The sequence below is a fragment of the Protopterus annectens genome, chromosome 8.part0, assembly GCF_019279795.1.
Source record: "Protopterus annectens isolate FY-2018-M chromosome 8.part0, PAN1.0, whole genome shotgun sequence".
Lineage (NCBI taxonomy): Eukaryota > Metazoa > Chordata > Ceratodontiformes > Protopteridae > Protopterus > Protopterus annectens.
In genome coordinates, this window is record NC_056741.1 from 935022053 (window position 1) to 935046989 (window position 24937).

The 24937-nt window shown below is 37.5% G+C and overlaps 1 protein-coding gene across 1 annotated transcript in view; it reads right to left on the reverse strand.

Moving 5' to 3' along the window:
* Positions 1–24937, reverse strand: part of LOC122809165 (IgGFc-binding protein-like) — a 154205-nt gene that overhangs the window by 76724 nt on the left and 52544 nt on the right. The window contains exons 7-11 of the mRNA XM_044080453.1: positions 22560–23127; positions 16697–17292; positions 13504–14077; positions 2155–2354; positions 592–733 (exon numbers count right to left, since the gene is read on the reverse strand). Of these exons, the coding sequence (XP_043936388.1) occupies positions 592–733; positions 2155–2354; positions 13504–14077; positions 16697–17292; positions 22560–23127 (2080 nt within the window). The remainder of the gene's footprint in view (positions 1–591; positions 734–2154; positions 2355–13503; positions 14078–16696; positions 17293–22559; positions 23128–24937) is intronic.

Here is a 24937-nt window from a genome sequence, read left to right on the forward strand (position 1 = left end):
AAACATGCTGTCAGAGGATTCTGATTTTGGACTTTAAGTTTGCAAGGATTCAAATCACTATCGTTATGGAATTAGGAGATGAGGAACACTCATGCTATTGACAGATGGGAGGAAAAAGGAAGTGACCTAACCATCAGTGAGTCAGGAAAGGTTGGCTGCTGCAGGTGTTAAGGGTGGGTTTGGTGCTGGAGTCACTGTACAACGGCATGATGGCGAAGTAGCATCCTCCACTAGTGAAATGTTGTGGATGAAATGTACTGCAGAATTTTCATGTATGTTTTGTTAAATTCTCACATAAAAGTAATGGCATTTCTAATTTTATATATTTGCTTGTCACATAGTAGGATTCATGTGCCCTCAGAGCAGTGCTAACAAGGTATCCTTGTGTGGTTGGCGGGGTTATAAACTTTGATCGTCTTTAATCTCTGTTTTTGCTCATGCATTTTTAGGGAAAAAAAAGCCAACATGTCCTGAAATGGATTTGTAAATTTTATCCTGAGTCTCCTGGTGATGTCACTGAAGAACATTAACAAATGTATGTGTCTCTCAGGCATTTAATTATCTCATGAAGATATAAAGCTAAATTATTACCCTTGCTGCGACACATGACAGTTCCATCCACAATGTCACATTTCTCATCAATCTGGCAATCAGTTGGCTCACACATAAGGCCACCAGCTGGGCTGCAGAAACATTTTTCCTTGCAGTTTGCTGATAGAACAACTTCATTATTCTAGAATGAGAAATTTTGAAAATGGAAAGCTGAATTATTTGTTGTATACTTCAGTTACATCTAAGAACAGCTCCTAATTATGACTTCTGTAATTGTTCATAGTATTGAAAGAATTAAGCTTAATTAGTGCTTATACTATAGAAACACAAGCATTTCAAGAAAATAAAATATGTGCAGGTTTGTGTGCTAAGTTATTGTTATGAAGTTGACAAGAAACTTGGTTTTGTACACAAGTGCGGAATCTGTTATATGAATAGAGTTAAAAGCATAAGGGACACATTTACTTAAAAACAAGTGTTCCATCACTTAAAATGATGAATTAATTTTCAGCTTATGCTGTGATTGTAAACTTTATTGGAAAAGGGCTATATATCTCAGACCTGTATCACACTATGCTGGTCAGAAAATGAACACCCCAAGTTTATTGTAAAAGTATGCAGGGGTGGAAATATTATCAAAAGAAAAACAGAAAATGTGCTTGGGTGGGGTTTATTACATTATCCTAATGCATGTAAAGTTATACAGGGAAAAAATGAAACTGTCTTTACACAAGAATGCAGATAATGAGGTGGTACCCTAGAAAAATAAAGGGCATTTTTCATTTGAGCAGACAGTTTTCACAAAACAAAAACAAAGATGAGAAGTAGTTTTTCACAGACGAAACCCACTAAAGGAATAGGATGATAATTAAGAAAAGGGTAGCAGGCTTTATAGCAAATAAAAACCTGAAATAACATAAAGGGTGTGGCCTTCAAGAGCACTGGGTGAGAACATAACAGAAAAAAATACATTTTAAAAAGTGCACTCAGATTTCCAGAAAAAAAAAGATGCAGTATAAGAAGTAAAAGGACAGAATTCAAATGTGAAATAAATATTTTCATTTGCACATCTACTATTTTTACTATTATTAATTTATTATTTATTTATTTTTACAGATAAAGTGAGACATATCTGACATTTCAATAGCCAAATTGATTATCTGTTTCACGTAACACAGAAAATGACATGGGTAAGATTTCATTACATTTGTTAATGCTGGTAATTCATACCCTGTGTATAATTTGCAACATTTAAGTTGTATTCTTGTTTATATGTATTTTGTTTTAACATGTAATACAAACTTAGCATTTTGTCCTTTTACTGTAGCACAGGTCATGGCTGAAGAGGACCTAAGAAGGTCAGTTCATTTACCTGTAAATAAATGAATAAACATACAGACTGTGTGCAGTCTTCATAAACTTGGGGCATCTTTATCTCTTAGATTACGTTCTCCTTCCAAAAACATCAGTTCTATACCTGCTGGTTATTAAGTTGACAACTGCCTCCAATGAAATTACAAAAACAGATTTTCTAATATTTGTAAGCAAATAGCTACATGTATAGATTTGCATTATATTTCTTCCCATACATGTTTCTAGTACCTTGTAATAACGTCCATTTTCATAGCATCCACAGTTGTCGATAGTAATACATTCCTGACCATCAAAGAAGTATCCATCATCACACTCACAACCTTCCACACAGTGCGTTGGACATTTTAAAGGATCAGTTATGCCAGCACAGGCACTTGAGCAGATGTCTGCACAAAGTTTGTAATGGCTGTTTGCCATACAAGATAATGCTAAAACAGAAAAAAATAATGATTAAATGTATTTCTGCTTAACGTAAGAACAGCTCTTAGACCATGTTGCTCATTTTTTACTAGTAACAGTTTCTAGTCCTTCGTATGGTGAAAGTAAAGGAAGATATTATTTCAAAGGGGGTATTGCTTTGAGATTCTAAAACTACAGCTTGTAGTAAAATAAAATGATTGGTGTAGATATTGAAAGCTCTTCTGTATTCATTAATTGAAGTACAACACACAAATAATCAATTTTCAACATGAGAACAGTTGTATCTCTTTAAGAAGATTGATTTTAACTTACATTTTACTGCTGCATTAGTTATTCCATTGTGTAGCAAAATACAGAGACAGAGTAATATTCCAATAAGTAAAAATGCTATTACTATTATCTCTGTGCATAATCACAGTCAATGATGCATTTGTAGTCCATGGACTGCTGCAACTATGTTCAAAAGTCATGTAAAAGACAACTTTGATAAGTACCTTGCTGATGTAAAAAAGATGTTTAACAAAGATTTGTTAAGCTCATTTCAGAATTATTAAACTCTATTGCCATGTTAGACTATAACTGTGATCACCATTGAAAGTATCTGAAGGCATTTCTCAGCTTTAAAATTTGTTATACGCTTTACTGTTACACAAAATGAGTGGCATTGTGAGTTGCCTAGTACATTTTAGACCTATTTATTCATTAGAAATAGACTTCATTTTTTTCTGCTGTCTGAATGGCTGTTCTACATGCTTTACAGCTTTCCAATTCGTAAAACAGCACTCTTACACATTTTTTTCTGCAACGCGCATTACATGTGCTACGAAGAATTATGATCAAGTTTCAGGGAACATAACTGCTTATTATGTTTCCTTCACATGAATATCATGATTCGCTTCATAAGCTCCTCTTCACTCTGCTCTAGGGATAAATTTCTTGATAGTCATGCATCCAAAATATAATAAACTTATTATCAGAGATCCAGTCATAATGTTCTGTGTATGCCAATTTATATAACCATTTTCTGACACCAAAACCAGATTAATTAGAAAGCATTATTTTTTCATTCAAAACAAAATTCATAATAAACAAATGTCTGGCCTTATAATTGGCAATTTTGAATCAATATCAAAAGGGAAGGAGTTTAGATTAATATTAGGTTAATAAGTGTTGTTTGCTTCTGAAATTTCTAGGTGTGAAGTACACAAACAAATGAAAATATTGATCAAAATAGCACTAACTCCTTTTATTTCATAGCTGTACCAAGTTCAAATTTCATATCCTACATATATATATATATATATATATGTGTGTGTGTGTGTGTGTGTGTGTGTGTCTACTACCATAGATCGAAATTACACTATTTCGAAATACGATAGTAGTGTCCCTCTAATGCAAAAGTGCACTTCAACGAAAGTGCACTTTCACGAAAGTCATTAGGTCGAACAGAACGTTTCCTACACTGTGATGCAGTAGTGATGGACCTTAGGGTTAGGGCTTGGGTTAAGGACAGTGGGTACCTAGTAGGGCTATCCACTATCCTTAACCCAAGCCCTAACCATAAGGTCTGTGACTACTGCACCACAGTACAGGAAACAGGTCCGTAACAACTGCTAAGTGGAGGAAATACAATTTCCTGCAATGTGGTGTGGTAGTCACGGACCTTAGGGTTAGGGCTTGGGTTACGGATAGTGGATAGCCCTACTAGCTATCTGCTATCCATAACCCAGGCCCTAACCCTTCATTCTGTCTAGTGACTTTCATGAAAGTGAACTTTCGTTGAAGTGCACTTTCGTGTTAGTGGGATACTACTATCGTATTTCGAAATAGTGTAATTTCAATCTAAGGTAGTAGACCCATATAAATATATATATATATAATATATATAAATATACATATATATATATATATATATATATATATATATATATATATATAATAACTTGAATTTCATTTAAACAGTATAACATTATCTTATACACTGCACGTTAATGAGTATGCATTTTTACTTGTGGATGTGGAGCCAGTTACTAAAGAACAAGTCAAAACTGATAGAAGTTTGATAAAATATCTTCCTATATGACAGGGATACAAAGATAAACAAGAGTACCAAGTCTTTTGAAAGCAGTGCTACAAACGTGCCATCAAATGTTGAGGGTGTCAGAAGTAACTATAACAGAAGTAAATGTGAGTAGTGTTAGGTATGACAGACACTTTTCTGGTATAGATGTCCTAGAAAATAAAAGTACAGAGTTACAGTGGGTACCCATCTGGTCTGGGAGACAAGGGACACTCAGAATCTATTGGAGCCATGCAAGATTAGGATTCAAATATATTTATTTCTTGCATAGGGATCATAACAGTCACTGTTGTACTGTTAGAAATTAATGAGAGTAATGAACTGCTGGAATGTAGAGAAGACTTGAAACGTGACTATAGCAAATAAAAAAATATGTGTGTGTGTGTGTGTGTGTGTGTGTGTGTGTGTGTGTGTGTGTGTGTATATATATATATATATATATATATATATATATATATATATATATATACATACATATAACAGTTTCTACATTTTTAGTTTATTTTGGGACAAAGTTGTACTTAACTGAGGAAAACCATTAATAAAGGCAATCAGAGGTAGCAATGCCTTCATACTGAAAAATCTAAGGAATAGGCTATGGGACACCACAAGAAAAGGGAAATTCTGCTGTGGGATACAATTACTGATGAGCAGTCCTTTGGGAATGTGAGGACAGGAGTGTCAAGTCTTATTTTGATAGAGTCACTGGAAAAAATAAATGGAAAAAAGTTGTTCTTGTCAGAAAAATAAAGAAATCACACCCCTGCAACAGATGATTGCTTAAGAATGTGAGCAAATGTATGCTTTCCAATATGCCTTAGAAAAGCAAAAGATGAGCGTTGTATAACTCTTCAGCATGTCTGTGATGTTTAGATTGCACTGTTTCATGCAGCGAGTTTTCTTTAATGGCTATTGGAGAGGAGAGAGTGATAGTCAGTATAACTTTATCAAAGGTGTTTAATCAAATAGTGCATGTTTGTAACATTCATTCATTCTTTCTCAAGTTATCAACTTAATCCAGTTCAGGGGCATGCAGGAAATGTAGCTTTTCCCAGCAATTCCTAGGCACAAGGCAGAGGAACTAATCTTGAATGGGGTGCCAACCCAATACAGTCGTCCAAATCGCTAGCAAGTGCATATTCAAAACTATATCTCATTGTCTGGAATAACATTATAGATAGATCAGAGTGAATTGATGTGTGGAGAAATCAGTTAAAGTAACCATAAGGAAAGGTGTGACTCGTGGGTGTGGAGGGAGTTGGGTTGAGGAGGACAGGATTGAGCGGGTGTTATTAAGGTAGTGCAGGGTGGCTGATCCAAAGCAATAAGAAGTAACAGTACTGCCAGAATATGACATATCAGCCAGCCAAGAAATAAGAACTAACAGTACTGCCAGAATATGACATAGCCATCAAAAGTAATAAGAAGTAACAATATTGCCAGAATATATCAGCCATCCAAAGTAATAAGAAGTAACAATATTGCCAGAATATGATATATCAGCCATCCAAAGTAATAAGAAGTAACAATATTGCCAGAATATGACATATCAGCCATCAAAAGTAATAAGAAGTAACAATATTGCCAGAATATGATATATCAGCCATCCAAAGTAATAAGAAGTAACAATATTGCCAGAATATGATATATCAGCCATCCAAAGTAATAAGAAGTAACAATATTGCCAGAATATGACATATCAGCCATCCAAAGTAATAAGAAGTAAGAGTACTGCCAGAATAGGACATATCAGCCCCATTGTTGCTGGCATCAATCGATCGACATCACTGCTACAGTAAAAACACAAAAGATCCTCATATAAAAAGAAAACATTTCCTAAACCAAGTAGCTGCTTAGCACCATAACAATTTAAAAGACCAGCATTAAGTATTAAGCTGGTTGAAGAACAAATAAAAAAAATGAAGGACAGAATTTCTAATTTGAAATTAAAAATTGTTTGCCAGCAGCAACCTTTGTATTAGTAATAGTTCTCTTTAATGTGGATAACTTTTAGTTTTGCAGAGATTGTGCATATTGTCTTAGCAGGTAGTTAATATCTCTTGTGCCCTCATAATACTCTAATATTCAGACTGTGTTGCATATGGCTGTATCTTATGGTAAAATGGTAGTGATCTTTACACAGTTTCATGAAGTTCATCCACGTCTAACAATAAAGAACATGCAATTTATTTCTTCATAAAATTAAGAAGTGTACATAAGTCAACAAAGTGACTAACTGCTGGTGGGGGTAAGGGGCTCTCTGTTTATTTCTATAATCCTAGCATCTGGTAATTTGTATGCAGTTTTTAATCTGGCTTTGCAGAACTAGTGTGCATACGTGTGTGTGAATTAAGTTGGTGTACTTTGGCTACTGAGCTTAAAACAAATTTAAAATGTGTGACTTTGGTCATTACTATTAACTTTTTTAACGCAGATGTGAGATGTCAACCATGGAGCCATAACTGTTGGGTTTGAAAATGTCTGTTGATAAAAATGGCTTGCTCTGCTGAGTTTATAAAAGTTAAAAAATTCATTAGCTTGTCCTTGCAAGGCTAGTGTGTATTTGTATAAAAGAAATTCAAATACTTTTATTATTGTCATTTCTATGAGAATCAGACATGATGTATACACAAGTCAATTCTGTGCCTATACTTCTTGAATACAAATATTGGTAGATTATAATTATATCAGTCTGAGTGGCCATTTATGGCTGAAATGTTATGAAATGTTTATTTTCGTCATTATCAGTTCATACATTTTGCTTCACTGATTACTGGAAAAAAGTTAAAACTACAAATTTAAAACACTTTAGCTAGCTAATGTTGTTGTATTAAGCAAGAAATCTCATTAAAACAATTAGGAAGGTGAATCAAGGAACACACACATTTACGTATGGTCCTAAAAATGTGTTTAGGAGGCAAATGGTTTGAAAACAGCATGGGGACGAGGATGCACTTAATCTGCTACTGACCAGATGCATTTATCAGTGAAATTTATCCTACTCAGCAACAGCTCCTCGTGGTCCTGAAGAGTGGTGCTAGCAGCAGAGAAACGAAAAGAGTGACTGATTTCAAGATTTAAGTATAATTTTTCTGTTACTACCTGTGCAACCATCTTTCCTCGACGAAAAGTGAATTTAAACTGCTGATTTACTTGTTCTATGCCTGTTTTTGTGTTTTTTCAATACCTGCACTTTTTTAAAGTTTGTTTGCTGAATTTAACTGTTGAGGCTGCCTATTCAAGTGTGCTAGCCTGTGCATTGAATTTACTGTACATCTCCTGCTGTTTTCCTGAAAAAAAAAAAATCCTTGTTTCTCGCCTTTCCTAACCTAGATTAGTCCCCTATACAGGCTTTGCTGTATTCTGGACTTTTGAATAGTTCTTGTGTTGCCCATTTCCTTACTTGGGTAGAAGGAAGTTTCTTTGCTCACCAGTGGGAGTGGGAGCCTTGAGCAGCCTATCTGTCCCTGAAGGAGTGACCTCAGCACAAGAATCTTGTAGTCAATTGGCCGTTTTGGGCCATTTCTAGCTCTCTGAAGTTCCCTGCATTAAAACCCACTTTAGCGTGGCTTTGCGTGATTGTGCACATAGTGCACCATCGGGCAGCGCCACTTAATCAGGTTTAAACTATCACCGGCTCCACAAAGTCTGCTCTTCACTTTTTCCCTTAGAACTGCTCTATCTCTCAAATTAAACACCCTATTCTAAATCTAAGGCCCTGCACTTGCCCAAATAAGCAATCTTACAATTTAGCACTAATAAACCAAAAGCACTACATCATCATATACTCACTACGATTACCTTGTCCCCTATTGGTCCTTTTTGATTCAGTGATAAAGGAGTTCTGTATACTAGTCTAGCATGTCCAAAGGTCAGTTAATGGTTTCCTCTCCAGTCCTGGTGAATCTGGGAATCTTGAGGCAATCTTACAACTGTCTCATGTACACGGACAACCCTCTCCTCCTCCTAACAGGTTCAAATATATGTGAGAGATGCAACCATATAGCCAAACTGGAGGCTGAGCTCTCTCAACTCAGAACTGGTGTAACCAGTCAGGAGGAGAAGGTAACCTCACACAACACAAATCCAGTCCTACATAGTCCTACCACAACAGCAAACCAAACACATAAACACACAAAAACATACTCGGAGGCTCTAAATAAAAATATGCCTAAGCAGCAGAGACCTCCAAAGCAGACATCCAAACAAATGCTACCCCAAAACAAAACAAATGCAACACATAGTTTACAAAGTCAGTGTGCCAAACAGTCACAGCCCTTAAGGCTAAATAACACACCTGATACACTCGTAATAGGTGATTCTATAGTCATACACACTGACGTCCTGCTCACCAGACTAAACAAAGAGAAGGTCACAATGAGCTGCCTGTCAGGCGCTAGGATCCGCCACATAACGCAAGCACTCAGTTCACTCCAAAGCAAGTACATGCTGGTGTAAATGACCTGAGACGTACCTCCCTCGACTACATGAAAAGAGACATAGAAGAGCTCTCTGATCATGTAGCCTGGGCCGGTATGACTCTGACCTTGAGCAGCATCTTACCCTCACCTAGAATGATGCCACAGTATAAAGACAAAATGATCGATTTTAACAATTGGCCAAAATTTTGGTGTCATTCAAAGGGGATCCAATGTCTGTCAGCCTGGGATGACATGCTCGACAAGCCACGTTGCTTTGCTAGGGATGGCTTGCACCTGTCACTCCTGGGCTTTCGGATATTGGCAAAGGCTCTTGCCACCCTCATAGTGCCTTTTTTAGGCAAGGTTCAAAAGACAAACCCACCTCCATAGACAACATAATGAATAAGAAACTAAGGGTAATGCTGCTAAAGGCCAGATGTCTAAACCTCAAGATGCACGCACTCGAAGCCCTCCTCAGAATGGAGAACATCGATATCTGTGCAGTGACAGAAACCTGGTTCAAGGCTCCAGAGAGCACCCCAGCACTACCAGGTTATACCTCATATCATGCTTTTCAGCCCCAAAACTCAGACCGAACCACAAAAGGAGGGGGAGTATCCATATTTATCAAAGATACCCACACCTCCAGGTTAGTGGCGTTGAACGAAGCATCTGAGACCATCCATGTGCAACTAACAGTGGGCAAAACTGCTTTTCAGTTTATAGCATGTTACAGACCACCATCTCAAAATCAGGAATCCCACTTGGCTTTCCTGAAAACACTGGAGAACATGAAGATCTCTCCAAACACCATTATATTGGGTGACTTCAACTACCCAAACATAGACTGGGAGCATTACTTAAGCCCCAATATTCTAGTCTAAAGGTTCCTGGAATTTATAAACTCATATGCTATGGAACAACTAGTCAACACTCCCACAAGAGGGGAAAACATACTTGACCTGATCATTACCAACATGGGGACTCTATGGTCCATACCAGAAGTATACCCCTCATTGGTAAGATCAGACCATAAATTAATCTCACTGGATATCCACAACCTGACCCCACCCCCAGCCCAGAAAACCACAGTGAAAAACATCTCAAAAGCAAACTTCACACTTCTCAAAACCGAGGTGGAATCCTTCAAGGCCCCTGGGCCAGTGGAAACAACGGCCCAAACTGCAGAATCCTATATAAAAGCATTCTATGGACACCTCCAGGAATGCATGGATCCTGCTATCCCAAACAAAACCAAGACCCAATCGTCCAAAGGCAGGCACCCAGTCTGGTGGACCCCAGCCATAAATAAGCTTTACAACAGAAGGAGGAAGCTACTACATGATACAGCAAAATCCCTAAAAGGGAAGGCATCTCTGATCAGTACTAGCAAAAAAACTACAAACCCTCATAAAATCCTCCAAGGCCAGCTTCGAGAGAAAAATTGCACAGGACACTAAAGATAATCACAAGGCTTTTTTTAGCTATGTTTGGAACCTGGGATGCAACTCCCAGATATGCTCAGAGTTGATCCAAAATGACAAAAAATACACTGAACCCACAGACATTGCCAAAATCCTAGCAGACAGGTTCATTGCAAACCACCCCCCCCAAAAGAGCAAATATCTATCCCAGCAGAGTGCTGCCTCCCTAACATCTCAGATGCTCAGGTGAAAGCCGCCCTCTCCAAAGCAAAAAACACTGCTTCAATGGGACCAAACGGTATCCCAGGTTGTGTCCTACATCAACTCCAAGAAGAACTAAACCCTCACGTAAAACTGCTGTGCAATCTCAGCCTTAATACAGGATATGTACCCAAAGAATGGCGTACAGCAACAGTGGGCCCACTCCACAAAGGTGGTGCCTCTACGGACCCTGGAAACGATCGCCCCATAAGCCTGACTAGTTTAGTCTGCAAGGCTATGGAGAGGATCATCATGGAACTCATAAACAAAGACATTGGGGACCTACAGACACTAGATCCTACCCAATTTGGCTTTGTCAAGGGCAGATCCTGCCTCTTGAACCTGGTTGACTTCTTTGAAACAGTCACCAAGGCCATAGATGAAGATAAAGTAGTCCACACAGCCTACCTGGACCTCGCAAAAGTATTTGACACAATACCCCACTCAGGAATCATAAATAAGCTATCCAGCTTAAATATAAACCACTATGTCACAAGATGGGCTGCAAACTGGCTCAAAGACAGAACCCACAGAGTCAGAATTGCTGGAGCTATGTCAGACTCGAAGCCGGTTACAAGTGGTGTCCCACAAGGATCAGTCCTGGGACCTCTCTTGTTCGGTATATATTTTTCTGAGGTACAGGCTAACATGGGAGGACTGTGGCTGACCAAGTTTGCAGATGACTGCAAACTGGGCACCATAATTGACTCTCCAGCTGACATGAGCATCCTTCAAAAAGGTCTCACAGAGACGGATAACTGGTGCCACAGCCATGGCCTAAAGCTAAATGCCAAAAAGTGTATAGTCATACCCTTTGGCAAAAACAAAGTGCCCACAAATTACCATATAGGTGGAAACCCATTAAGTATGGAGGAAGTATTTAGGGACCTGGGGACCCAAGTTGATAGTAATCTCTCCTTTGACAACCACATTGCCAAAGTGGTTAGAAAGAACTTCTATATAGCCCACCTTATCATGAAAGGATTCACATCTAGATCAAGGAAGGTCATCATGCCCCTTTATTCATCCTCATCAGGCCCATAATAGAATACAATGCCCCATTTGGGATGTACCTTACCTGACACCTGCAGCAACTAGAAAGACCCCAAAAGTACCTCACAAAGAGGATCAAGGGACTCAAACAGATGCCATATGCTGCTCGGTTAATAAAACTCCAGCTCTGCTCAGTTGCTTACCTCCTACTTCAAGGTGATCTACGCCTGACATATAAAGTTATGTCCAACCCAGAATTAATGGACATGCTCCAACTCAGAAAATCCAAATCCCTTAGAGCCATGCGCTTGAGGGACTTGAACCTCAGCACAGAAATAAATAGGACATGCTGGAGGGACAGATTCATAACCCAGAGGCTCCCTTCGCTCTGGAATAGAATCCCAGTCCATGTTAGGCAGAGCCCCTCACTGACTCTCTTCAAGAGGAATCTTGACGATTGGATGGAGGATCGTAGGTTTACCCCAGGGATTACTTCTGTGTCACTACTAGACAGAGGCAGAGTAAACTAACCTTAAAAAGGGCACAGTAAACTCAAATCAAAGGGTGGCGAAAGCCAAACACATTCTGGCTAGGCTTATAAATGCCCCAGGGCAGATATCCTAGGATAAACCTATGAACCTATGAATGTAAGCTTCAATTTACTTTTCAATGAATGTGATATTCAAGAGAAGAGAAGTTTACTGATGCTCATCCTAAGTTTTGTTTTCAATGTACAACATTCTTGTTTAGCAAATTACCATCAGTGTACGTGCTGTAAAATTTGAAATACATTTCTAAATTAAATCTAAATATTTATAATCATTGTAAAAGTGAAGAAAAACATAATATGCACCCTGACAGGTTTAGACAGTGTTTATGGTAACTTGGGAAAGATGCAAAGTAATGGGACACTGGAATGATTGGAGGGGTAAGGCCTGTTCCATTACCCAGCTTGGTGACCCATTTGACCATAATACAGGTCTGCCTAAATTCCAGTCTTTTGATCTTTTTATCTCAGTCTCTCTTTTATCCTTCTTTCTGCCCCTCCCTGCCTTGCTTTTTGCACCATACAGAGAAGCATTTTTATCTTAAAATTAACATCAGCAAATGGCTATAAAGGAATTAGACTTCATTTGCTTAGGTTCTGTACTTAACACAATGCTTCCATTTTCATTGCACTAGTACATTATGAATTTGGATTGTTTTTTTTTCTGAACAAAGACATTGAAAGCTAATTTGTCAAGGCACCATGTGGTTTTGATACTGGGGATCAAAGGATCTGCATATTTTGATTAACTGCACCTTTAGCCTCACCTCTTGCATTGTAGCCATGACTATTTTTATTGATATGCAAAAAGTAGGTGATATCGTTTATGTGAAACCACTCTTCCTGTGATTGTCTGCCTGAGCAGCATCCATTCATATCTCTGCAGCATTATATGAAGCTATGCTAACTCTGCATTCATAACACAGGATGGTCGCCTGGTTTTTTTTTTTTTTTTCAGCTTTCCAAACGTTATTGTCCACCTTTCATTTCTAGTTTACCTTAACCCAAGAAGTTTATAATCAACAAATGCTGGCAAATGTGCAGAAGCAAAAGAAAAAACCTAAAAGGACTGCACAACATTTTTTGGAAAATTGCCATGTTGTGTAGTCCTTCTGGGTTCTTAGCTCAAGATGTGCCTTCGACTCTACTTGAGATAATATTTTAGACTGAAGTTTGAGTACCTAATGAATGAATGTACATCAAAACATGTTAATAAAGGAAGGATCCTGACTGTTGGATTTTATTGGCATAGTGGTTGCACATAAGATAACAGGAACTAACCAAGCTGACTAAAAATTAGCACAGTTTTGAAAAGAGTATGAAAACTAGTATAAATATGCATAAATCACATATACATGCTGCAAACAGAATTGATATATCAGAATTATCTAACAGATCCTCAACCAGATTCTGCAACACTTTAATACTTACGGCAGAAGCTGTCTGTTCTCCATTCTTTAATAGTGATCTTGGCCTCCTGGCATGCAGCCACATAGGACTGGATACTGTTGCATAACACTTTTGTGTCCCCATTACTTGCGCAGAGATCATACACACAATTGTTGAAGTAAACCTGTGGATCAACTGCAGTATAGCAGGCACTCAAAGGACCCTCTGGAGCTGTTAAAATTCCACAGTAGTTTTCCTTTTGGAATATTGCTGTCTTAGTTGCATCACAGGTAGGACAGTTGTTTCCACTGCAGCCATCATCACACTTTGCTCCAGGAACATTGACTTTCCAGGAAGCACCAAATTCTACAACATCTTTGGTGGTCTTACTATTGGGCAGCATGAAGTCATCCTTCTTGTCACCATTATAATTGCCACAAAGACCAGATATTTTATTCTTATAGTTTCCTGGAATGGTTACTGTTGCATAGTACACCAAGTCATAGGACATTTTAAGACCAAAGTCTGCCTTTATCATTATGTGGTTACCATGCTGCTGGGCAATCACTAGGGTGTTATTAAAATTCAGGGGAAGGTTATAACTGATATCATTAACCTGAAAAATAAAGCAAATTGTTGAAATCTTGCAGACCTTGACAAGTGAGTTACTACTCACATTTAAAGAATTATCAATGTGCTAATTCGCTGTTTTTTATCATCACTCAAATGGAAATGCTATGATTAATATTTGGTATGTTACTTGGCCAAATATTGACCAGTTATTTGTGTAAGTTGCTAAAAGAAAATCATATAATTTATTTTACTGATAGAATATCATAAACTAATGCATAAGATACTAACAAGATTTTAATTAAAAGTTAATACCATGGTTGGCCACTAAACCCCCATTATGACATATATTCTAATGGCACATTTTTCCATTGGATGTTTATATTCAGTTTTATTCCAGAATAGAACAGGAAAATGAATAACTTCCCAAAAAGAATAAATCAAGTTAGTGAAATAAAATAAATAAAAAGTGATACAAAGCATGTTATTTAATTTTGCAAATCTTCTATTACATAATGATAATGTTTTCTTTTTATTCTACTTCTTTGCCAGCAATGAACAACTACCCTTCCTTTGTGCACCTGCTTACTCACCAATACACACACACACACACACACACACACACACACACACACACACACACACACACACACACACACACACACACACACACATGCACTCTCTGTTGTCGGTTTTGTAAATTAATGCCAACATTATTCTGTCTAAAACAAGTTGTTTACTCTCCACAATGCCATCTCCCTTTGAACCACTTTTTCTTTTTTTCCTGGTTCAGAATCTTCCCTGAAACAACAAACACAGTCCCAAAAACCAAGACCAAATTACGTATGGTCTAAGAACTCCTCCACACTGCTTGTTTGGAAGACTGAAAGAAAACCCGAAGTGCACATCTACGAACATTTGTATGATATTCAGAAAAAAAGAATCAATCAAATGCAGTCTTTAAACACAAACAAGGAAGTCCGGGGTATGGATTTACGTTTTTCATAATAGAACAACTGCTGTTGGATGAAAGACGAGGACTAATGACATTGAAATTAGAAAAGCACAAATTGCACTGGCAACTAAAACTAAATGCTAATTGCTGGCCAGGCTTGAATGATCAAATGTCTGTTAACTGCCTTTCAAAACTAAGAGCTACTATTAGGTGAATGGCATATTCTTACATCTCTTACATTTATGTATTTAGTTTTTTTTGTGATTTACACATTTTATATTGTTTTTAAGGACTGTTTAGTTTATATTTATTAATATGTAATATTGATTTGCATTTGGGATAAGCATTAAACTTATATGACTATCTTATTTATTTAAACTTCCTATTGCAGGGGGTGTGTTTGTGGTTAACCATTGACGAAAGACATAGGGGATATAAAAATGTAATGATTTTCACTTAATGTTTATCTGATAATGTTTCTACTGGTTAAAAACAAAAGTGCTCAGTATTTTAAAGTTTTATTTTTGGTTTGGCTTCTGGATTAATATATATGTTTGAATTTGTTTTTTGCAGTCTGGAGAAGTTCTTGGACCATATGTAATGTGTTCTCAGAATCTTCCCTCCTGATGCACACTTCTTTCCACTACATTGCTTATCATGACATGCTGGAAGTCGCTATCATGTTCTTTATGAAATTAGTAAACAGGATTTTTAACAGAAAAGTAATCATTGGCAAGTTTAAAAAATCATATTCAGACATATTCAAATGGGAACAACTTAGAGGCAGTCCTTTTTTGTTGTTGTTTTCTAGTGGAAATGCTTTATGATCTCTACCAGTTCTCAGTTTATTTTTCCTTTTGTCATAATGATAACCAAATTCTATTGGGATCATGAAGATTAGATGAATGAGTTAGATCATTATTTTAGTGATTATTCTATATTTTTACATTTTAATTAATCAGAATCTTGTACACCTTTAAGAAGTATTTGGCACTGAAAACTAGATAAACAGATGCAGTGATAGGTTTGTCATAATGGTTAAGGTTTTCACCTTACAGCTAATTTGGGTTTGATTCTAACTTCAGGTTACCTGTTAGAATTAAAATGGCCCTTCAGGGCACTTTGCTAGTATTCATTTATGAACTTATTCCCTCACCTGTTATGATACCAACAACTGAAAACAATGGCTATAGTAACAAAGTGCTAGGATTTACAGACAATGCCAGATTATTAAACATCTATCCTACTTATGAGTTTGATGCATTTTCTATCATAAATTCTAAAAGTTGTATCTAAAGACAACAGGTTATTGTGATATGAGAATGTGACAAGGACCTAAAGATGATGTGAATGTGTTGCTATTACATGTTATATTTTACATGAATGATTAGGTAGAAAGTCTCACAACATTGTAAGTTATTGGATATCACTTTCATCTTTATACTTTTATTACTCTGATTGAAGATTGACATCTCCAAATATTGAAACAAACAGCCTATGTTTTTTTATGGCTCTTATCTCTAAACTGTTAAATGCTATTAACATAATCATAAATAGCTGTGAAGAGTTAAAATTTCCTCAATGGGTTGTTTTTTGATTGTTGCTGTGTATTATGCATGTATTATGTACTATATGTACTTAATGAATCATTTTAGATAACAAAGCAAACTTTATTATTTAAAATATGTTTATTGTACATGATTACTATACCTTTATCTGGCCATGCCTCTTCTGAAGTAAGGTAAATGTCTGGCCATATACTTTCAAAGAAAGCATTTTAGTAACTGCTACTTTGCCATTGCCCCAGCTTTCATTTTCCACTTCAACAGAAAATGCCACCAGATTCTTGTCATCACTGGAACTTTTGGCCAAGATGTATCTGCATGTGCCTTGGAAGTCAAAAGTGTGGCCATCAAATGAAATGTAATGAGGATCACCGGATGCAGAGCAGGTCCCGCTACCAATGGGCTGGCACTTCTGTACACCATCCACCACTTTGCATTCCTCATTAGCAGAGCAGGAGAATTTTGAGCACTCCACCTGAGCATTAGAATTACATTTGCACACTTCTTGGCAGAGATTGTTGGGGTAAAAGGTTTCTCCACTTTTGTAGTATTTTCCATTATATTGGCATCCACATTCTGATATTGGAACACAGGTATCTCCACTAACAATGAAGCCATCATTACACTGGCAACCTTCTTTACATGGTGTGTTGCATGTTGTTGTTTGAACAAGGCTACTACATGTTGTAGGACACCCACTGGAACATACTTCATAATGACTATTCTTTCCACAGCTAGGATCTGCATTTTTAGAAGAGAGACAGAGAGGAAGAATGTGAGAGAATCATATCACTAATCCGATCCACACTTGTAAACTTTTATTTGTGATGCACCATGATTAGCATAAAGTCATACTATACAGTGAAATTTAGTTTGTGATATATGATTATTAGTGTAAATCCATACAAAAATTTAGTTTGTGATGTACTGTGATTATCATAAATCCATGCACCAAAAACTATCTGTGGCAGTATCAGAAGGACTAATTTCAGATAGTTACCAACATTTGGCAAGTTGTCTAGTCCCTATGCTAGTTCTTTTAAAAATAAGGAATTCACATAAAGCATCTCATCTTTAAATCTGTTACTAGTAAGCTAACCTGATGCATGAGGCTATGAGCTGTTGACAAGCTGCTTCATGAAATCCAGAATGTGATTCCCTCAGACTCTATTTTTCTACTGTGAGACTGTGCAAAAACCTAATCAAAAAGTGGCCTGAAACAATTAAGAAATTGCATGGGAGTGGTTAATATTTCAAAGGTGAGCTAATCTGCATGTGTTTCCTTTATAAAAGCTTTGCTCTTAATGCATGTGCATTCCGTGAAATGGAAAACATCTATCTTCCTTAAGAAGGAGGCTCATAAGTAAGGTAGGCAGGTGTGCTGCACAAAACTTTATGTTAAATACATTATATTCTGACAGTGGAGCATGTGTTCCATGTAATTCAGTGCCATCATGCCCAAAACAAACAGATTTCCATGATACTGCACAATATTAGGCTTTGTCTGGAGACGATCTGTATGTAGGCTGAAAAGTTCCCAAAGAAAGTTATTGCTATAGTTGTCAGATCCAGTTTGAAGCCCTCATTAAACAGACTGTTATCCTAAGAAAGTTAACATGCTTCATTTATGCTCCTAGCAGTAAGAACACTACAACTGTGAATAGTTAGCCTTTAGTAAACATATGGCTAAACACAGGTAATGGGAAAAAATCATAAGTATGGTACTATAATATTTAGAGTCCTGTTAATTTTATATCAGTGTTCCTCATCTGCAATAGGTTCCTCAGCTTCATCAGAAATCACTTGCATTTACATAGAAATGGCTACTCTCATCTTTCATTTTTTTTCTAGGGAGCCTCAGGAAAATAAGTCTTTAGTTTTCCAAATCTATTCCTACAGTATATTCCTTCTCTGCCTTTCAAGAAGAGGACTAGACATAGTGTCTCTTCAAAGTATCATCAATAGAAAAGGTCCACACCTTAAATTTAAACAACTCAAAATGTGCCATTTATGGGTTTACCTTTGTGACATTCTAGTACCATCCTTTGTACTACCCTACTTCTGTGGGACCTGCGATGGCATTGAACTACAGCTCCATTGCTGACTGTGCATTCCATCAGCCACAACATCTGCAGGTTCTGTGAAGACCAGGCCAGCACTGGTTCAAGTTGCACTGAAGTATAGTCTGCATTTGGTGAAAAAGGAGAGGGTAAACCAGGAAACCCAATTGAAATGGACTGCTGAAGGAGCAAAGTACCAAAAGACTAGGAACTAAACATGTGACCTGGCACTGGTAGCAGGACTTGCATAGGCAATAACTCTTGATGTTTGAAGACTGTGACTAGCAGCTCATAATCAGAAATCTGTGATTAGGGTAGAGCAGAGGATGAGTTGCAAGGGCTGACAAGGTATTCAGTATACACTGTATCGGTGACAGTGAGACAAACACATTAGTAGTGGATGAGCATTTATAGAGAATAAGAAATTACTGATGCAGGTCTAGGGGAAGCCAACCCCTCTGTGTCAGACAGAGGCTGAACCCACATCCAGTCATGCCAAACCCTTGTGGCAAAATTGCCGCTTGTATATTTGTAACTTAAGTGGTATTGATCTTCTAAAATGTTAAAGGCCAAGATGCTTGGATTCACTAGTGAAATGCTAATTCTGCAATTGTGTTAAACTGAATGCCAGAACTTCAGCAGCATTCAAGGATGAAACCTCCACAGCTATAATGTGCAATTCTGGTGAACAGTAGGAAAACCTGAAGTATTACTTACCTGGCCTGATGGGATCATGTGCTCCCTCAGCCATAAATCTGGTGGAACCTTCTCCCAGCAAGAAGAAGACAACAGGGAAATATTCTTGTTATCATGCTCTTTCTCAGTTTTAGCTTCTTCTTTTGCTACCTTTGCAATGAGCAACTTGTTGCCAAAGGTTATAAATTAGGTTTTATGGATCACATCATTGGAAAAATGGCCAAGTTACACCCCTCTTCATTGTGTTTGATTTGTATGCAAATAAAGCATACAATCTAGTAAATACAATATGTGATTCACTCAACATATCTTCTCAGCCATATGTACAATGATGAGAAAAATGCATCAGTAAGAAAACTGTTACAAAAGTGGGTTTTTTTGGATCTGCTTCTGGCCTTGCCCCCCCCCCATTAATTGAGCCCATTCTCCACTAGCTGACTGAAGGACCCATTCATTCCACAGGGTATGAGCCCTATAACTGATTTATTCCCTGCAAATAGAAGGTTGGATGAACTGAGATCACGAACAGTCATTTAGATATAAGGGGCTGATAATTTGTATTAAATCCTTCCATCCCACTGCACATTCCTGTAACATCTTGGGTGATGGGCATCTAATGGTCCTATGAGACATACAGTTATACTGCTGTGCCATGTAACATACTCAACAGCACAACTTCCCATGCACATAGGATTTCACAAGGGATGCAACCTCAGAGAGTGGATCCAAACACGGGCTTCCCTTCCCTCCCCCTGAAGAGAGGTCTGGAGGTTAGGCTTCATCATTCCACCACTCTCCTCCACCACAAAAGCTCAAACAGCCTTCTGAGCCATGAATTATATGACAGCTGTCTGAACCATAATCAGAGCTTTATGCCATAGGAGCTGGCCAGAATGTAAGAACTGTGGATTATGTAAAGTAGAAGAGAGATTTCCATTGTTTGTCCATATCAAGCTCAATCATGTACTGTCAGTAAGATGAAGGGAAATGAAAGGCTCTCCTGTTTAAGGATATACTGGCCAATGGTGACTAAGCAGTTCTAGGTAATGAAGGGAAGGTATAAAAAAAAGATCCGCCCTACTTATTGTACACAAGAACATAATATACTTTAAATCCTACTGCAATACCTTCTCACAGAAAGAGCTACAGATTCCACAATGAGTTTCTTTTGCAGTATAATGAACATATATAAGCCTTCCCTCTCCTGTTTCTGATATAGCATTTAAGACTGGAACCTATGTGGTCAAAGCTGATTGCACTGTGCTAAATGAAATTGTATTTTAAAGATGGAGAAATTATACTCCAGCTATTGACATGGTTCATGACAGCCATAGACATGTGGCTTCATTCAGCCTTTCTAATACTGATAATTTTTATAGACTGTACATGTATTATATCATGTACAACAGTGGGGTAGACAAATTCAACCGCTGGGTCATAAACTTAAAAGGCAGATATTTATCCATTTCTTTACAAGCCTGATACTTATGAAAATGTTTTTTTTAAATCTCAGCATGATGTGAAGAAACCTGGCACAGTTGCATTGTTTGTGTGTGTGTGTGCGTCTGTGTGCGTGGTTGTGTGTGTCCACTTGCAGTGATGTTTTAATTTCCCCATATAAATCTTTAAATCTGCTTCTACACTGTAATATGCATTTTAAATTAATATTTGTGGCACAGTGGCAGTGGTATAGTGTGTAGTTTTGTCATCTCACAGCAAGACCTGGGGGTGGTGACTTCTATGCCGAGTCTGCATGCCCTTTCTATCATCATGTAGGTTTCCTATGATTGCTCTACTTTCCTCTTGCTTTCCAAATACATACAGAAGACAGACTAAGGACTTCTAAACCGAAGGTTAGCATGTTGGGGTTAGTGATAGGGAAGAAGGGAATTTCAACTTAATTCTGTTCCCCTCCTTGCTTAGTAAACTCTTTGAATGTTTGTAGCTATGCATAAGGTCACTGTAGGAGTCAGCTGAAACTCATAAACATTGATGGATGAAATCCTGGTATGTTAAAGTCCCAGACTGGAAAGCATCTGCTAATCCTTTCTTCTAAAGTAACAAACTGGAAAGTATCTGCTACTCAATTCTTCTTACTTGGTTACTAGAATTAACTTGTTAGGAGCTTGTAGTGTTCTGATGCCTTAGTGAGTTGGTTTAAGGCAAAAAAGTATACCAGAGCCATGGCCTCAAGCTAAACGCCAAAAAGTGTATAGTCATCCCCTTTGGCAAAAACAAAGTGCCCACAAATTACCACATAGGTGGTAATCCATTAAGTACAGAAGAAGTAATTAGGGACCTGGGGACCCAAGTTGATAGCAATCTCTCATTTGACAACCACGTGGCCAAAGTGGATAGAAAAACATTTTATATAGCCCACCTAATCATGAAGGGATTCACATTTAGATCAGGGGAGGTCTTCGCGCCTCTTTACTCATCCCTCTTCAGGCCCATAATTGAGTACAATGCCCCTTTTAGGATGTACCTTACCAGACACCTGCAGCAACTGGAAAGACCCCAAAAGTACCTCACCAAGAGGATCAAAGGGCTCAAACAGATGCCATATGCTGCCCGGTTAAAGAAACTCCAGCTCTACTCAGTTGCATACCGCCTGCTCAGAGGCGATCTGTGCCTGACGTATAAAGCCATGTCCAACCTGGAATTAATGGACATGCTGCACCTCAGAAAATCCAAATCCCATCGAGCTACACGCTCGAGAGACTTGAACCTCAGCACTGAAATAAATAGGACATGCTGGAGGGACAGATTCATAACTCAGAGGCTCCCTTCACTCTGGAATAAAATCCCAGTCCAGGTTAGGCAGAGTCCCTCATTGACTCTCTTCAAGAGGAATCTTGATGAGTGGATGGGGGGTCATAGGTTTACCCCGGGTATCACTTCTGTGTCACTGTTAGACAGAGGCACAGTATACTAACCTTGAAAAAAGGCATAGCAAAATTAATTTAAAATGGGTGGAGAAAGCCAAACACACTCTGGCTAGGCTTATAAATGCCCTAGGGAAGATAGCCTAGTATGAACCTATGAACCTAAGATATTGACAAATTGATATACTTTTATATAATTATATATAATTATGTCAGAAGCAAAACTAAGAAAGCAAAAAAAAAAAAAAAAAATGCAAAAACATATCATTTAAGAAAAAAAGGTAATGCTACTCCTATGTATCAGGCAAATAAATTATTTTTTTTTCTCCTCATGCATTACCTATCTCAGTTTATACAATGTACTTACTACAGAAAGTGTCACTTCTCCATGGGTAAATTTTGACACCTGCGTCTTGACAAGCAGCAACGTATGCAGTGATTGCCTGGCACAAAATGCTCTCTCGGCCCTTGTATAGGCATACATCATAAAGACAATCCTGAAAATATCCATTTGGATCAATTTTACTATGGCACTCCCTAAATGGGCCATCCTTTTTCAAAATAAGACCACAGCTGCTGTCTTTTTCATATTGTTTCTTCTCATTTATTGCACAGTCTGGACAATTGCCTTTGCATCCATGAGAGCATCCAGGGATTTCATCAGTTTTCCAGCTTTGCCCAAACTCGCCTGCATTGGCTGCAAGCTTCCCATTCTTCATTGTTAGATCATCTTTGGTGTTTTTGTTGAAGTTTCCACACAGACCACAGACAGCACCTGAATATGTGCTAGGTATAGTAACCGATACACGGCTTTGCCAGTTAAAGGTAACTCTGATACCTGATCCAGTCTGAAGAATTGCATCATACCCACTCTTGTAAACTTTCAGGTTATTGCTCTCTAGGCTATATGGTAGGTTAGTGAGGATATCATTTACCTGGTGAAACACAGGGGAAAACATGATTAAGATGTATTTATGTATATACCACATAAAAACATGAAATCAATTTCAAAGTCATATTAAGGATAATGTTAGTTTCCTAATCAATTTACTATGAAATGCAAAAGAGAAAAAAATACTCTATGTTTTAGCATTAATGTTCACTTCATTTTATTTTTCAAAATATCTGCACAATGATCAGATCTTACAAATCACAAAATTACTCTCAAAACCAAGCAGAACTATGATGTCTAGTTATCTGCTTAGTCATGGGATAGGTAGACAGGTCCCATAACTGAGGTTTGGAGTGCTGCTACTTAACTAATTAAGACTGAAGAAAGCAAACCTACAGCTAGTTAAGGTATTACCAGTTACTTTGTTTCCAGAACAAGGTATGAATCAGGCTTTGACACTACTATTCATTTTAGCTTAGACTTTGAATATAATGTACTAGTTTTCTTCTCAGCAGTTATACTGTAAACATGTTCAGCAATGTTCACATTTCATTTTATTTAAGAAATGGCATGCATAAATTATAATAATGATCACAAAGAAAAGAATTGCCTTCAGTCTGTTACTGCTTTTCTATGAAAAAGTGTGAAATAATGAATTGAAGAAATATGATGATCAGGCCAAAGTAATGGACATTTTTTATTTACACTTTGATGACAAGGTTAGTCTAAGGGCAATGGACTCTCTTCAGGGGAGACCTGAGGTGATATTTATCCTGACTAGAGGACATTTGTCCAGGGCAATAGTGAACTTCTCATATTCTTTTCATATGTCTGTTCCCATTCTTAGTGTGGAGGTACCTGGGAGGAATAGTGTAATGGGCCTTCAATCAGAGAAGGAGAACAAAGTAGTTTGTTCACAAACTAATGTTCTAAACATACATAAAGAGTAGCTGGAAAATGTGATGGCTAACAACAAGGCATAGAAAGGATTACAAATTGCAAATTATTAAAGTTTAACCAATCAGTAGATGTAAAAATAAAAGGAACTGGCGATAATGGAGATGTTGCTCGTGTGGATCTGGGAGATGATGGGCTTGTCAAGTTGTTTGAACAAGATCTGGGTGAGGAGTCACTGTGTCATGTTCAGAGATTGGATGACATATTTTGGAGAAAAGAATGAAGGAGAGGAAGAATGAGCATATGCTCAAAACGTCATATGTGGTGATGCTTAGGAATTTCTTAAGATGGAAGAAAAAAAGAGGACATTAAGGGCGATAGTTTTAGAAAAGGTGACTGTAAGGCTTAGTAAAGTTGATGGATTTATAAACAGATATTATGTATGGGCCTATCTGTTTGCACATTGGGCTTTCAGGCCAGGACATTAGATCTTTTATTTATCTAGAAAAAAAAAGACTTTTTGAGATTAAGCTTTAGAAACAGAAGTACCACTAGTAAATTTTTCAAACTGCTTTAAATGAAAAAAAAAATGCAATTATGTTTTTTTCCAGTGTAGTTGGGGGGGGGGGGTGTTATGAAAGTGTACTTACAGTTTAGAAAAGCAGTGCATGGGAAAATGTGTGAAGATGTTCAAAGTTTCATTAAGGTCTATGATGAAAGTAATTTCTGGAATGTGGAAAGGGAAAGAGAAGTGGTGTTAAAGCTGGAAAATAATGAATTGTGTAAAACATGTGCCTAGTGTTATTTGTGTTAATGGGTTTAGGGCTATTTTATAACATATAGATCAACCAAAATCATGTTACTTCCTTGGAGATTCATTCCATTTAGTTGATGCATGTAAAAATACCATGTAATCAATGTGAAAGAATAGGGTCATAAGGCAAAGTAAAATATGT